The 15,591-nt window shown below is 43.7% G+C and overlaps 1 protein-coding gene across 1 annotated transcript; it reads right to left on the bottom strand.

Moving 5' to 3' along the window:
- Positions 1–8,478: 8,478 nt before the first annotated feature.
- Positions 8,479–14,021, bottom strand: LOC119731489 (neurogenin-1-like). Its single transcript, XM_038204675.1, has 2 exons — positions 12,441–14,021; positions 8,479–10,290 (listed from the first exon to the last, which is right to left on the bottom strand). The coding sequence occupies exon 2, from the start codon at positions 10,230–10,232 to the stop codon at positions 9,339–9,341; it is 894 nt and encodes a 297-aa protein (XP_038060603.1). The 5' UTR covers positions 10,233–10,290; positions 12,441–14,021; the 3' UTR covers positions 8,479–9,338.
- Between the last annotated feature and the right edge of the window lie 1,570 nt (positions 14,022–15,591).

Raw genomic sequence — 15,591 nt, 5'->3', positions numbered from 1 at the left:
TCTGCAGTTTCTACTGCAGGGATCAACCCACCGGCTCTCGGAGGAAGGTGCCGCCGGCAGCGGCCTCGCTGTCACCGGTCACCCGGTGCAAGAGGTTCGGCGGTGCCGACGAACTCCGGGGGCCACCACGGTCGCGTCTTTCTGATTCCGAGGAGTTTTGGAATTCTCCTCGGCAGGGACGATATTGTGGTGGCTCTTCGGACAGATTCATCATCGATCCAGCCAGAATTATACTGGGTTACGAAGTAGGCAAACTAAATAGATCAATTGCATTTCAGCCATATTGGAGGTGTGTGCGCATTTGGCCTACGCATGCGTGGACATGTGAATTCATTGTTAATGTTATGGAAAATAACAAATACACCTCAAATGTGGTTGCTGAATGCAAATGATCTATTTTGTCGATGGCGAATGGTGTTACTCAGTTCGTGACAACACCTGACTCCGGTCTGCAATGAAAAAGGTCAAACTTCGGCATTTTTTTGACGGGTCCAATCACAAATAGAGAAAATTTCCCTGCCCGTACTGTTTGCCGCGCGCAATTTTTCATCTGCAGGCTAGTAAAGAATAAATGTTCGCTCGTACCCCCCCCCCCCCCCCGCCCTCCTGTTTGAAGGGCGGGGGTACGAGCGACAGAATAAATGTACATTCATACGCATGCGTGAAATCACGTGATTGAATAAATATGCCATGTAGTTTGAAAAAAAGGTCGAGGGTCCAAATGGGTCCATTTTTATTTCCTCCCCCCCCCCCACCAAAAAAAGAGTGAATTTTCTTTTTTAAATTTTGTTTAATCAAGTCCCACTTGTACTTATCGATGAAATAAATTTCACATTTTTTTTTCAAATTCGTGGCTGTGGAGATGGGTTTTTGTTTGTTTTTTTAAGAGAAGAATCCAAGAAGGCAAGAACCATTCCGTTATCAACTAACGCATGCGCAAAATGGTCATTGACTATAATTGGTTGCAAAAAAATAGAAGTGCGCCCCTGCCTGCTTTTTTTTGGGGGGGGGGTTGTGTTATATTACGCTGGTTCCCAGTCCCCCCATCATTGAATCCAAGGGCGGATCCAGAACACAATTTTGGGGGGGGCCAAAAATTTTTTTGGTCCCCCCAAAAAGTGGGTCAAAAAAATTACGGCGTGGGGTTCGGGGCCCGCTTAAGGGCCCCGAAATTTTTTTGGATTCTAGATGCTCTGTGGTGCGATCTGAGGCAATTTCTGACCACTTTAACCAATTTTTTTTTTTGAGGGAAAGATGGTGCTGTACTCATTGCCTGCCGTTATTGCGATGTCACATAAAAAAAAAAAAAATTGATTTCGTTTTGGGGGGGGGGGGCCATGGCCCCCTTTGGCCCCCCCTGGATCCGCCCTTGATTGAATCTGACATTTCTAAAGAACTTGGTTACCACGCACGCACATTGTGTCCAATCAAAATCTTTATGTGACCATTCTTTATGTGACTAACAGTATTAAACAGACAACAATTTTTAGCAATTTAAATACACGAATTATGGCTACTGCATTGACTGTATTTTAGGGGTGTAGAACTGTAAGTAGGCCCAGAATTGCCAATGCGGGCCAAATCACAATTTTGTATGCCCTCAAATTCTTTGCTTTTTATAGAGCATTTTGTGGGCCATGAACTTGACGGTTTGTGAAAAAAAGGAAGAGTGGAAGCCGTGCATAGAAGTGTGAGCTAATATTTCTGTGTAATTCACATGAAATTGGGCGCTAAAATAATTGCTCTATTTTGCAAAAGGGCGCAGGCATCATTTTTCAAAATGGCGATGGGTCACAGGAGTACTTTTCGGGGTGATCATCTTTTGATAGAATTTTCAAGTTATCAAATAACAGAACAAAACTTGAACATAAACTGAAAGATTATGAAATAAGCTTTCATTTCATGGGTGTGTCAAACACCTTGGAGAGTTGTGAGTATTTTCAATAATTTTCAGAAGTACGCGTAATTATCACTAAGGTCGGAAGAGCCGTTATTTTGAGAAATAGCTCCTTCTGTGGTTATGAAAACTTTCGCTGTAGCGCCCTCGCTTGTTTTTTTTTTTTACATTGCTGCATAATTATAAAGCACATGACTGGCGTATCTGAAATTCCGGCCTATTGTTGGCGCTCTTTTTGTTCAGCACTCCATAAGAGAAAGTTTCGTTTAAGGCATTGCTTGGGCCACGCATATGAATGCATGCAAAGTTTCCATAAATTCGTTTCATGAATTTGAAGTCTGGACTTTTTCATTTGATATGGAACAATTTTGGGGGGAAAACAACCAAAAAAAATTGAATGTCGTACCTCCAGGTGTAGAGTAGGCCTCAAGGTATCGTCAGAGGAGATTTTTGACGGCACATGGCCAGACAGACTGCAAGATTTTTCCTCGAAGTCATGGGTCATGCCCCATTTCCCGGCCCCTGGATAATGGTTGGTAAGTACATCGAACTGCACAAGACAACAGGATATTTGATAATTTTGCGATCATACTGTAAGAAATGGACACCATTTTGCACACACCAAAGTCAATATTGAGTTGGGACAATAAACTTATGCTCCAATGATTATGTAAACGCGTTACATAATCAATGAATCTTAGGTTCCAACCAAATAATGATTGGAAAAGAACAATAGCTAAGTTGGCCAACAGAGAGATTGCTGGCATGTTAATCTCCTTTCATCCACTTTGCTGCAAATTGGACCGCATTGACATAATCATCCCTTTCAATTAACTGTCTATATCTCTGGATGCAGGTGTGTAAATGGGATAGGGAAAACAGCATTGTTGAGAAATAGTCATTCTTTGAGCGTTTTTAATATTTGTTTTTCTCTAATTATCGGGGTTTTTTCTATACACACTGTACATTGGTTTGGTTAGATTATAATTTTTTTGACTCTTTCTCCTGATTTTTAACAGAATTGTGTTACATATCACATAAAATTGATAAACGATATTTCGATTCAATGTAGCAAGTTTCTTAAGTTATCGTCTGGAAACCGAGTGTGTTGTTTTTGTTCGATAATAAACAGTTGACTTCAATTCATAAAATATTTTCTATCACAAGAGGGCGCGCTACACAAACAGTGGTCCTACCTAAAGAATTTTGTCAACACGGAGAAAAACCGGTATTTCTCGGGTTATCGTCTAAACGAGTACGTTGGTTTTGTTCAGTAGTAAGGTAGTTTTCAGTAGACTTTTACTTAAATTAAGCAGTTTTTTTTCTCCGTTTTGACAAAAAAAATATGTACGGTGGTGACCACTTTTTGTGTAGCGCGCCCTCTTTTGAAAGAACATTTTAGTTGGCTTCATTTCGGCTTGTATTTTTCGCGCTTAACCTACTACATTGTTTTGGTTATATAATTTTAATAGATCAACAATTTCTCTCAATATTCAATAGCATTGTGTTATATATCACGACCAAGAACTAGATGAATTTTCAAGTTGTTGTAACAGGTGTTTTTTAGTTGTCCGAAAACCGAGTAGTACGTTGTTTTCATTCCATGAAAGTTGACTTCAATTCGGGTCGCGTTTTTCGTGCATAAAACACTAGGCCTACATGCTTTGGTTATAATATTTTTGTATTTTGACGATTTCTCCTGATTTCAAAAGAATTGTGTAACACACGTCACACTAACTTAATATACGAAAATAGCAAGTATTTCTTAATGTTTGCAGATGGTGGCCATTACTTTAAAGTTGCTTCCCCGTGCGCTCAACAAATTCGATGTTCCCCTCCTAAGGAAATTTTAGTGAAATGATAAAAATATTTTTGGACCTGAAAGACTGAAATTGAAAATGACACAAGCTTTAATCAAAATTCCTTAAAGGAACTTTCATCATTTCAAGCAAACTGCTTGACTGCGGAAATAATGGCCTTGTTTCAACTCTCCTCGACACAATTCTTGACCCAAGGGTCTTTTTGTCATCTCCAAGTTATCCCCCTTTTGTTCACAAACATGTTATAATTCCTTCCCCTTGTAAAATTGTGTTTGCCCACGCCAAATCGATGATGACTCGCGTGACCAGGTTCTCCCCGGGGGATTATACCGGGCGTCTCACCATCCCCACCTGCCGTGTCAAGACCTCAAAAGACGGCGCCTGTATCTGGGCAAGTCACGCTGACGATGATGAAGAAAAAAACTCAACCTCAAGCGTCTTTCCGGAGTCATGAGAGATCATTTAGGCCAATTATCCCCACTGTATATACCACTCATTGTGATGTCCCGAACCGACTTCAAAACGACTGGGGAATGCATTGATTCCTTTCTGGACTGATGGGAGTTTATTGATGATTCTTGAGACGGTCGGTCGAGGAGGATAAAGGAAACTTATCCCCGGAGATGGAGTCGACAAGCGCGCGAGACAGGAATTGTTACAAGCAACGGACAATGGTACTAGCAGAGGATTACAAGCTTAAATATTGATCTCCACGAGGACAATAAAAACAAAGACGTTATTAGAGGTCATAACGCCACGCGTATCTTTTGATGGCCTACATAATTGTTACGAGTATAACGACTTGTCTGGTTGGCACTTAAATTTTAACTGTAAAAGAAATTCATTTGTCGAACATATTCGATCATTGTTTTCTTCATCTGTGGAAAGACCTGGCCACATCGAAGTGTATACTCGTTGTATCACACAATCGAAGAAATACTTTAGATTTGTACAAATAATGGTTCCTTAGACATTGTGGTTTTGCCGATAAAAAATTAAATTTCCTCATCGGTTTGTAATACTTTTATTTGCGTTGATTCATTGTTTGTATCTAGTTATTGATTCATTTATTTGTATCTTTCTGGTAGCGAACCCAAGGATTCCTCAAACGTACCCTAGGCACTGTATAGCTCGAAATAAGAAACATGTAAGAAGTAGACAGTGAGAAGAAATTACAGTTTTAGAGGTGGAAGGAAAGCTCCAGAAATATTTTGTGGGAAAAACCCACGGAATCAAGGAGGGACTGAAAAAGCAACCCACATATTGGCCCAGGCAGCATTCGAACCCGGGTCACAGAGTTGGAAGGCGAGGGAAGTACCGCTACGCCAACCTGATGAATACGTCTCCTCAAGGTTTTCACGAAATAGATATGGATTTCACTCAAAAAATTGAAATTTCCAAGGTGTGTTGATTTGTCGCAAATGGAAGGGTTTTAGAAAATGGATATTAAGTCCGAATTTCAGCCAAGGAAATTAATTCTGCGGTGTAAATAAGAGCATTTTGAAACTGTACTTTCAAACTCGAATACTTTAGTACACGAGAACAAACAAATGTCTCCACAAGGATACAAATTTCAGTATGTATCTGTTCTTACACGTCCGCAGAAGGCGAACAGCTGGAATCACAACTTGCCTTGATCAGTTCGATTTTTCGGGACAAATTGTGACCCCGAAATTCGTTCTCGCACGGTTCTCGCGAGAATAACACAAAAACGCCCAGTTTTGAAAAAGATGGTTGTGTGGACGTTTATAACCTAAAGTTTTGAAAGCTCTGTCCATTGAACATTATGTCGTTTAAAACGCGTTTGTAGCCCAATTGGGCGTATTCCATACAGGCCGTAATTTCCTTTAATGGCATATCTGATGAGGACAAACAGTACCGTGAAACCGAGAGAACCCTCGTCGGTCGGCCTCGGCTAAGGGATTACCTGTCGCGCGCTCGGCCGGGGTTGCGCGGTCACACGCCAGTAGGCAGAAAGTTAACAGTCTGGTCATGGGGTCATTACCAGGTTAGTCTTGCGGGAAAACCATGGGAAAAATAGCTCGGCGTGACGGCGTGGTTAACCAAGCGAGTAGCTTACTTGCCGGATCATGTGCAGCCAGTGGTAGCGAAGCGATTGAATTAAGCTCATCGACACACATGACTGTTTAATGGTATTTCCCGTCAGATTTGCAAGGTCTTTTCCATTAATTTTTTTCAGGTAAATTAAGGGGTTTCAGCGCCGTCGCCAGCCCCGAGCATCAGGAGGGGCCATAGTATCAACTAGGGGGGGGGGGGGGGGGGGGGGGGGGCACTATCATAAAAAAATACAAAAATGCATATGTATGGCTTTTGCCGTGGGGGGGGGGGGCAATGTCTCGCCCAAGGGGGGCCCGGCCCCACCAGCCCCCCCCCCTCCCCGGCGACGGGCCCGGATGTTGTCATTGTCTATGCTGAGAACATGCATACCAAATAAAACTCATTTAATTCAAGGTGAGCAATCGGCCATATTTCGCAAAACAAATTACATTGTTTACTTAACGGGCCTAGTTTAAAGGTAACAGTATTTGCAAACATCAAAAAACAAAACTACCATATTAATATGAAATAACTTACTTGACTGTAAGCGAGTAATAGTCTCAAGCATCCTGTGAAATCATGGCACTTAGTGTGCTGTCATTTTCAAGAAAAGTGGCAAATTTTGCATCAGTTTCCAACTATGGTTGGCCGACCATCGTTGGAAATAAACTGACTTTTTTTTCTCAAATACTGCTTCCAATTTTACCAAATTTAGTTAGTCCGCATTTTGTTTGCAATCGGTTACACTTCCGTGAACGGTTGCAAGCCAGATAAGTCTGGTTCCCCGACCTGCCTGACAATTCTCCGACGGATTGCTCCGTTTCATGGAACCAGACTTCAAGAACAGCATTTTTTTCTTGGTTTTTCCAGCATTTGTAAGTTACAACACTTTAAACAAGTCAGTGTATATCTTTGCCCTAAAATACTAAGTCCCAAATCCATCCAGTTCAGCAAAAGTAAAATGTTATATAATTACCTTTAAAGGTCTACAGGAAATCCAGATATCTTACATTTTAGGGAGAAGACATGAAAACCCTGTTTATATATATCAGTTGCGGTGGCATTTTTTGGCCTTGTCTATACATAGGCTTATTTCAAGCCTTGCATTTTGAGACAGACTATCAATAAAAGACTGGTACCCATCAATTGTATTCAATTCACTGCGAGATTGACTGTGGTATATCAGGTCCCACACTCACACAACGGCCTTATACGCGTTTGAGGAACGTTTTGAAAAAGTATACCGTGCGGCTGGAATGACGTTTAGTGCTCCAGCGGCTCGCTTTGGAGGACTCGAACCAGCCAGCCGGCAAGCTCGGTGGTCGAGTGGTAAGACGTCTGCACTAGTAAGCAGGAGGTCGATCCCGTCGTGGGTTCGAGTCCCACCTGAGTAGTTTGTGATATTTTTCCTCACCAGTACTCGAACAACTTGAATATAGATCTGGATGGAGTGACGTCAGTTTTCATCGGTTGCTTTGTGTAACATATTCAGCACTCCAGACTCAAGAACCATTGAGTTTCAAGAACATAGGTCTGGGAGCTAGATGAGCCAATGCAAAATAAAAAATGCCCGGATTTCCGCACCCTGCTATACAGTGTTCATATAAAAAAAAAAAACAAGTGCACAATAAGCTCTGGCCGTGTTGCAAGAAGTCTTGCATGAAAAGTATTGCACAAAATCGATCAAAATTATCCCTGCCAGCGCTGAAAAATACGACGCCGAAAAATGCGAAGCCGATGGCATATATTGAACACCATACTTTTGGTCAATTTTCCGTGGACAGACAGACAGACCGACCGACCACCAAGTGACATGTAGAAACTTCTGCCAGAGCTTAAAAATACGTCGGTGAAGGGCAAAACCAGATATTAAATTTACATCATGAACCCGGACGCGAACCCCATCTTAGAGGCATGAGTATAGCATAGATTTAAAAGTAGTCTTCTTTACTCCATTTATGGTTTATTTATGCACAAATCAAGCATTTGTTGGGGATGGCCCCGTCCCCTCCTCCCCCCCCCCCCCCCCGAAAATCCACCCGTCTATCCCATGAAGCACTTGAACTTCCGATCCAAAATGAATCCAACCGAACTATTTCCACAAAGAAATTTCATAATTCAACAAAATATACGATATATGTCGCGTCTGCATTTCATGAAGAAAATAGATCAACACGTTAAGATGTCCATTTCCATTTTTCTTTATTTTCTCACTTGGCCTTTCACAACAGCTTTATTAAAAATTAAATGCTCTCTGATCAATAAGTTAACAATAAATAGCAGATGATAAATAGAAGAATGATATAAAAGCCTAACTGTACAAGTTTTTTTCATATGCAATATCTGTCTTTGTTCTGCGCTCACGTCCAGTTAAGTTTGTGTTTTGTGAAATGTTCGTCAAAGTGTAAAAAGCGACTCGGCTTTAGAATACACATTCGTAAAAATTGAAATTCCACGAAAAAAAGATTATAAAGACAATGAAAATTGTTTTATAGATAAGTAAACGACAGATTGTACAACTCTGACCATTAATTTGTAAGTGGCCCATTTTTTTTTCCAAAAGTGTTTGATCTCTGCGTGCCCGGACCAAATGTATAGAAATTGGGTTTTCAGTCCCTGCCTGATTCCGTGGGGTTTTCCTCCCACCTCTAAAACTGTAATTTCTTCTCATTGTCTTCTCTCTACAGGTTTCTTCTGGCTTGCGAGCTACGGTGCCTAGGGCGCTTTTTATGAAACCTTGGTTTTATTTTACCTGGAAGAAATAATACAATAAATAAATGCATAACCATTGTATCCTATACTCTTTGGATGTTTTTCCTAACGATTTCACGGATATTGAATAATTCCACTGGAAATTAAATTCGTGTTGAAAATTCAAAATGATTCGGCAGTTATTACTACCATGATAAAACAATATTGAAATAATTGTCTAAGTGTGTAAACACGTGCTTTTGAACCCAAAAAAATCAACATTCGTCATAAAATCATTAAGAAGTTGACGAACAAAGACATATTGCTAGATATTCTGGCCACTCTGTCTGCTGATGAAATAATAAATTGGAATGTCGATTTATTAATAGATATCACCGATGCTTTGTCGTTTGAGTTTAGCAGTATCGATGTACATAATTATTATATACAAATAATTTATTATCGAAATATTTCTCTCTATGTACAAGGAGTCATTGTCTTTGATGACCATTCAATATCAAAATTGGAAAGTAATAATAATAACGATACTTATAAGGCGTTCGTTTCATCTGAAAGCTTTATATTAAAAAAAGAAGTTTGTTTAAGGCATTATTGCTACTTTTGGGAATGATAGTCGTTATTGCTTTTGAAAAAGTATGATTCGTTAGCATAGGTTTTATATAAATAAGTTCAAAGTTTAGCACAAAAATGAAGTTTTGTCGTAGTGTTCTTTCCAGCAGTTTGCAATGCTGACGACCATTAGCTGACAGTGATATCAGTTATGGCATCATGTCAACGGCTCGTCAAGAGGCTATTGAGATGGCTACATTCACAATGCACTGAGATGTGTATTTGGGGCCGGTTTTTTTTTTTTAGATTGTAAAGAGGAACGTGTCGGCGTACTGCGTGGCTGGGGGTGTGTTATCTGGGGTCATGCAGCAAGAGCTGGAGTCACTTGTCATGGAAGTGCTATCGGATAAAGAGCAGTGCCAGTGGTGGCCAGATTGTCCGAACGAAGGCATGGAAAAGTCCGACACGGAAGGGTGGCTTGGCATCAAGGTGGCACCGGTCGGGATGAGAGGGGGTTGGCGGTGGGTGATCGGGGAAGGGTGCTGATGGTAGATTGCATCACAGGATGCAGAGAGGGACGCCTGGCTCTCAGGAGTTGCTGGGGGGGTTGCTGCTGCACCCATCACGGTGGCTCCGGCAGCGGAAGCCGGAGTTGCTTCCCCGGTGGTGTCCACCATCTTCAGCATCTCCGATAGAGCCCAGATGTAGTTGTGGGCGAACCGTAGGGTCTCGATCTTAGTCAGCTTGGTGTCGTCCGGAAACTTGGGCAGCACTTCGCGGAGTCCGTCCAGAGCGTGGTTCAGCATGTGCATCCGGTTGCGCTCCCGGTCGTTGGCCTTCATCCGCCGGTGGCGGCGGATCCTCTGCACGCAGGAAGGGCTACGGTTCCGGCAGCGGGAGCGCGTGTAGCGTTTGCGCTTGGTGCCCGCTCCCGATGCCCCGCCGGTCCCGCTGCCAGCGCCACCGGTCTTCTCCTTGGACTGCCGAGTTGACTGACCCCCTGCTTGCCTCTTCCGATGCCTCTGCCGGGTTCTCTCGGTCTTCACCGGAGTTGGGGCTTCTGGCACGATCGCTCCGTCCATCCCGATGGCTTCGGTTTGGACAGGGAGCCCCCTCTGAGCTGGGAAAAACTCCGAGAGATTGACGGAGCTCATTGTCTGCATGTCCTGGCAAGCAAAACCCCCACTATACAACATGGGAGGACAGAGGTACCCTCAAGCAAAGACCCAGTCAGACAATCGCGGGCGAAAGTATCTGCAACAGACAAGAAGATAAAAGAAACGACATCCAATTTAGCGATAATCACCCCACAACTGACAACTCAACAAAAAAGGAACGTCTTCCAACAAAGATAGCAATTATTTCTCGACAAAACCTTAAAAGGAACAAGACACAACGGTGATTTGTGGTAGGCCACAATCATGAATAAGAAAAAGTAATTTGAGATAATCATGTCTTTTTTTTCTGGCTTGGCGCCAGTGGATAAACTGGCCTTGTTACTTTTTCTAACCAAGTCAACTTTTCATTGTATCCACCGTTCATCTTTCTTTGTGTAATCCGGAACCAACTACATGTAATTATTACTAATTAATGCGCACGCGAGACCCACGCGCGTCGGATAATCACTATTGATCAGCACACCGAGAGTATGGATTAAAATCCTACTATTGATCAGCACGCGTGCCGTGTATTGAAGAAGCGCCTGAAATCGACCAACGGACGTGACCGGCCTGAAAAGGATTGTCCACTAACGAATTGTAATACCGCCCTCTGTTGACGCACCAACGGCGCTCGCCTTGTGCATACACGCGCACGTGTCTAAATTGCGTATTCGAAATACGGTGCAAAGCGCTCGTATATCTTATATGTTGGCCACACACTAGCAAATAAACACGGTCACAAAAACACCTTTGGTTTTACAAACAATAATTTCAACCATCTTTTTTTTCTGTCTAGAAAAAAGTAAAAATTTGTGTTAACCGTGCATCAAGTACCTAGGTGTTTTAACATCAGATAAAATAAATTAATTTCTAAATTACCAGTTATCAATGCAAGAAAGAACGATTTGATGTTTGCCCCATACGGATACAACTGCTGTATCAAATGTTTTTTTTTTTATCGACAACATGCAGTTTGCTTGTAGGAAAATTACCAATACAACTTTTAAAGATCATGCTCTCTGGATGTGCAATTGGAGATTACGAAACTTCGAATTTTTTTTGGAAAATCATCGACCAGATTAGATCTTGTGCTTGAGTGATGCAAATAGAAACGAAACTGGACTAACGAAAATATCGTTACAGATTTCAGACAAAGAAGTGGCGAGAAAACGATACAGAGAACTTCTTAATGACATCGTTGAAACTATAGAATATTTGCTGCAGAAATTTTGCTCGGATGTTAGCGCACAGTCCGGGGCGGATCCAGCTTTGGCTGGGGGTAGTTGTCAGGGGGGGGGGGGGGGAGCCGGCATGTTATATTCCTTCTCTGCATGATGTGACTAATTTTTGCGGCCAAAGGGGGTGGAAGCCCGCCAGTGCTGTCTTATAGAAGTTGTCTCTTTTTCCGATAAATTCCGAGTCAGGAATGCGTTACTTCCAATTAGTCTTCGGTTTCATAAAGACACAAGATGAAAGATATTTTGGAGGGATGTATAAGTAACAAGAGTCACATGGGAGGGGATGTGAGTTGGATAAAATGAGACATTTGATATCAGATCTCCAGGCAAAATTGTAATTTTGTTGGTCTATAGTTTTGAAATATTCGGCGAATATCGTCAGGGAAACAGCCACATTTGGGTGCAAACACGCCAGTTCCTTAACCTGTCTCCGACTGAACAACCGCGTATCTGTAACCGCAATCGCTCCCCGAAGCTGTTCGGGGCTTAACCTCGAACAGTCTACACAAGTTTGATTACTGATTCCAATTGATGATGACGATTCCGGCACTTACCCCTCAGGTAATACAAAAATAAAAATTAAAAAAAAACAGGAACCCTACGGGAAAATGGGTGACTCTGAATTGTCGAATGATTACTGAAATGTCAATGTTATTTTTACTGGAGAATAAATTTCTGGATTGTTTTTTTAAAGTGAAATCATTTATGGTGAGGTATTCATTATTTGTCTTTTGCGAAATGTCACAAAAAGATTTGAAGAGAAAACAAATGGTAAATTTCGTTTTGCTCAAATACGATGAACAAAAAAATGGATGTTGAACTCTACTGAGTTCTAAAAAATAATTTGAGTGAAGAAACTGTTCAAGACTGTTCAGGAGATAGCCGAGTCTACTCAATCGCACAAAATTCTGAGTCCCAGAATACACTTGTTACATATCTGTGCAAACAGTAAAAGACAATTTGAGGGAAACGCCGTCTTTATATTTTTCAAAGAAATAAATCTTACCTGCTGGATTGAAAATAGGTCCAAGATGTTTCAGATGTTTAATTTCCTCTTCAGAGCTGGCCGTGAGCAACGAGATCACTGAAAAAGACGAGTGCTTTGAATTGTCCACTGGATGTACTCAATTACCGGACCGGATCTCCCAGACGCTGATGACCGGTCGCCTCTTGAGGACAAGTCTTGGGGAGGCAGTGAGCTGAGCAGTCGCTTTTATAGCCTGCTCCCGAAACAATGTACCCTTGCCTGGGACTATTCTAGTGAGTTGTTCTCCTTTGCCACGTGACACACGTCACGGGGTCGGTGACAGGGCTGTTCGGCCCGCCATCGATTGCGGATCAAGGCAGCAAAAGAGAGACCATCTCATCGAGCTCCGTCTTTGGCCCACACGATCGACCAAGATCAGTGGTTGGACGAGACGCGGGCCATCACTCCGATACTCCACCCTCTTTGCGCCAATCAGCGGCCGTGCTTTTGTCAGTGTGTACGGCCGATCTGCGCCTTGCCTGGCCTGGCACGTATGGTTGGAGATTTCACGAGAGAGTGAGCGACGAAGCCGTGATTACGCATGGTATGTCCACCGGCCACCACACAACCACCGCGCGCCAAAAAAAAAAAAAAGAGAGAGAAAAAGCACAAGCAAAACCAGAGGGAATGAAGCTGACATTTCGTTCCGCCGCGGTGCGGACTCGTAAATTAACCAGACAGATAAGCACGAGTGGAGTTCTAAAATGGCACCAGTCGTGATTTTGTATAATTCCCTTTTCACAGTCTGTTAAATCTGTGTCTTAATGCACGGGCTGACATCCCGTCCGAGGATTCGCTGCGATGCGCGATGGCAAGACACACGGGTTAAGACAGCGGTTTCCAAATGGCAGCGCAGCACGTTCGAGCACGGCGGCAGCCAGCTCCCAAGCCCGACGGCCCAGGCACCGCTGCATTAACGAACCTCATGCAATGCATAGATATTTTCCATTGTTCCATACACGCCTGCTATTGTTTCCCAGGCTACCATACCCTTATCCTGGATCGGCTACGAGGCCACATATCTCAGCAACTTCCTTCCTTGAGTGCTGGCCGCCAGGAACACGAGTGGTAAGAGATGGTAGAAAAGTTGCCAGCGTTCGCGATCGTTGTCGTGTTTTCCGTGTATGTAGCGTTGTCTGTGTTGACGCTGCTCACACAAAACCCCCGTTCGGAGGCTTTTTATTTATCAAGTGCGCATGCGCCAAAACTTTTTGTAGCGCCCCTTTTGAAACTTTTCAAAAGTTTGGGCTGGCGCGTTCGGGGCCGTTTCGCGCTGTTTCTGCGGCCGTAAAATTTGATTTTCGGCGGCGCTGGGTGCTTGGACAGCTCGCAGGGCTCTGATTTTCCCACGTGGGGGCTGATTGTGCAACGAATCCGGCATAAGGCCGAAAAATCCCGACCACACACTCTAGACACAAAGCGGGCTGGCTGGGCCTACAATGCTCCACCTGGGCCGTGCCATTTACTAGAACAGTTCTAAACACCTCCTATTCAAGCCGATTAAATTCTATACTTAATTAGTGGTACTTTGCCAGCATTAATCATTCACTTCATGGCTGGGCCCGCCGTTGGAAGGTTTCACCTGCCCAGGCCATATTGTTGCGTATTGTTACTGGGCCGCGTGTCCCAAACGGGACAAGCCGGTCGCCGTGATAAATTTCAACTATGTGGCTTGCTTGCAACCTCGTTCGGTTGTTTACCATGGGAGGCGAACCAGGCATTGATAAAAATCGACTGCTGTTCCTTTTTAACAGCGTCCACGTGTCGCGTAGTTCGTGCGCGTATTTGTTGTCCTCTCGACAAGCGACCAGGACCTTTCCCCGTTTACTTTAGCATCTCGCACTCTCCGTGTTAGGGGGGCACCCAACACTCGGGCTATTTGTCTGCACCACTTTCTCCCTCCATCTGGCCCGGTTTGCGCACAAGTTGCCCCATTGTGCTCTGCAATTCTCGGCCCCCAACGAAAAACAAAGGACGGAAGAAGATTGCCGGGTTATTTTTTTTCTCTCTCTCTCTGCCTCGCCAAAAAAAAAAAAGCGTGTTGCCCACATTGTCTATCCGGATAATATAGGCCCTGGTGAGTACAATACTCACGTTGCGCGCCCCTCACTTACTTTGTTACTGGAGGGGTCCGTCAAAGTGCCTTTGCGTCTGTATACCATATGCCAAGCCTTACCCGTCCGGCCTGGCCCGCTTGATGGTTATCATTCACCGGTGCTTCAACCGTGCCTCGGAAAAAAATAAGCCCGGTGATTGTTCGACGGCGCGCGTCTCGGAGAACCGGCGCTGTCGTGTTTTTTTTTTATTTTTATTTTTTTTATTTTATTGCATTTTGCAAGCAGGAAAGACCCCATCACGGAGCCTAGGCCCACGAGTGCCGGCTCGGGATTCATTTACATCGAGATGCATTCATGGTTTTTGTAATCACCAAGTAAACTGCGAGCAGCTATTTACCCGCTTCAAAAGAATTAATACAAGGTGGCCTCATTCACACTCAGCTACCAGATATTACCATGCTGGACGAGGGTCTAAGGCTGCTGCCTGCGCCCCGCTCTCTCTTCCCCCTCACTCTCCGGAGCCAGTCAGCGGCACAGGCTCTAATTAAAACTCACTCGCTGGGCGCAGGAGACGGGCAAGGGAGACGGCAAACGGGCGAGCGCACGTCGGAACCGACCACGCAAAAAATCCTCACTTACTGCCAGTCCCAAGCGTCTTATAGGAGCGTGGCACACGGTTAGCGGCCCGCCAATATTACATTTCCGATGTTATATTTCTCTGTGTGTTCACTTCTCTCTTTTCCCCCGTCTCTCATTTTTTCTCCGTCGCTTTTGCCTCGCCTGTCTGCGGACGGCACACTCGCCCAACAGACGCCACAAAGACAGGCATTTTCAACTCATGTGAACCGCCTTACAGTCCGTCATAGCTTCAGGGTATGTGCTGTCCGCCCGAAACGCTATATGAACTTTCCATGTGCGTAGAAACCTGGATGTATAATTCGAAATTTTACCCACGTAAAACGAAATCACTTAGTGCGAAATGTTCTCACAATTCGTCTCGCGCGCTGGCGCCTCCGTGTCGAATGAACCGTCCGCTAATGCCGGCAATCTCCTGGTCGTGTGCTGATGAACCA

Source organism: Patiria miniata, unplaced genomic scaffold (assembly GCF_015706575.1).
Source record: "Patiria miniata isolate m_02_andy unplaced genomic scaffold, ASM1570657v1 HiC_scaffold_23, whole genome shotgun sequence".
NCBI lineage: Eukaryota > Metazoa > Echinodermata > Asteroidea > Valvatida > Asterinidae > Patiria > Patiria miniata.
The sequence above is the reverse complement of the archived record's forward strand: the minus strand, read 5'-3'. Positions and strand labels throughout refer to the sequence as shown.

Bases quoted from the DNA above. Each gene is read 5' to 3' on its own strand.
- LOC119731489 (XM_038204675.1), bottom strand. From the start codon at position 10,232: ATGTTGTATAGTGGGGGTTTTGCTTGCCAGGACATGCAGACAATGAGC.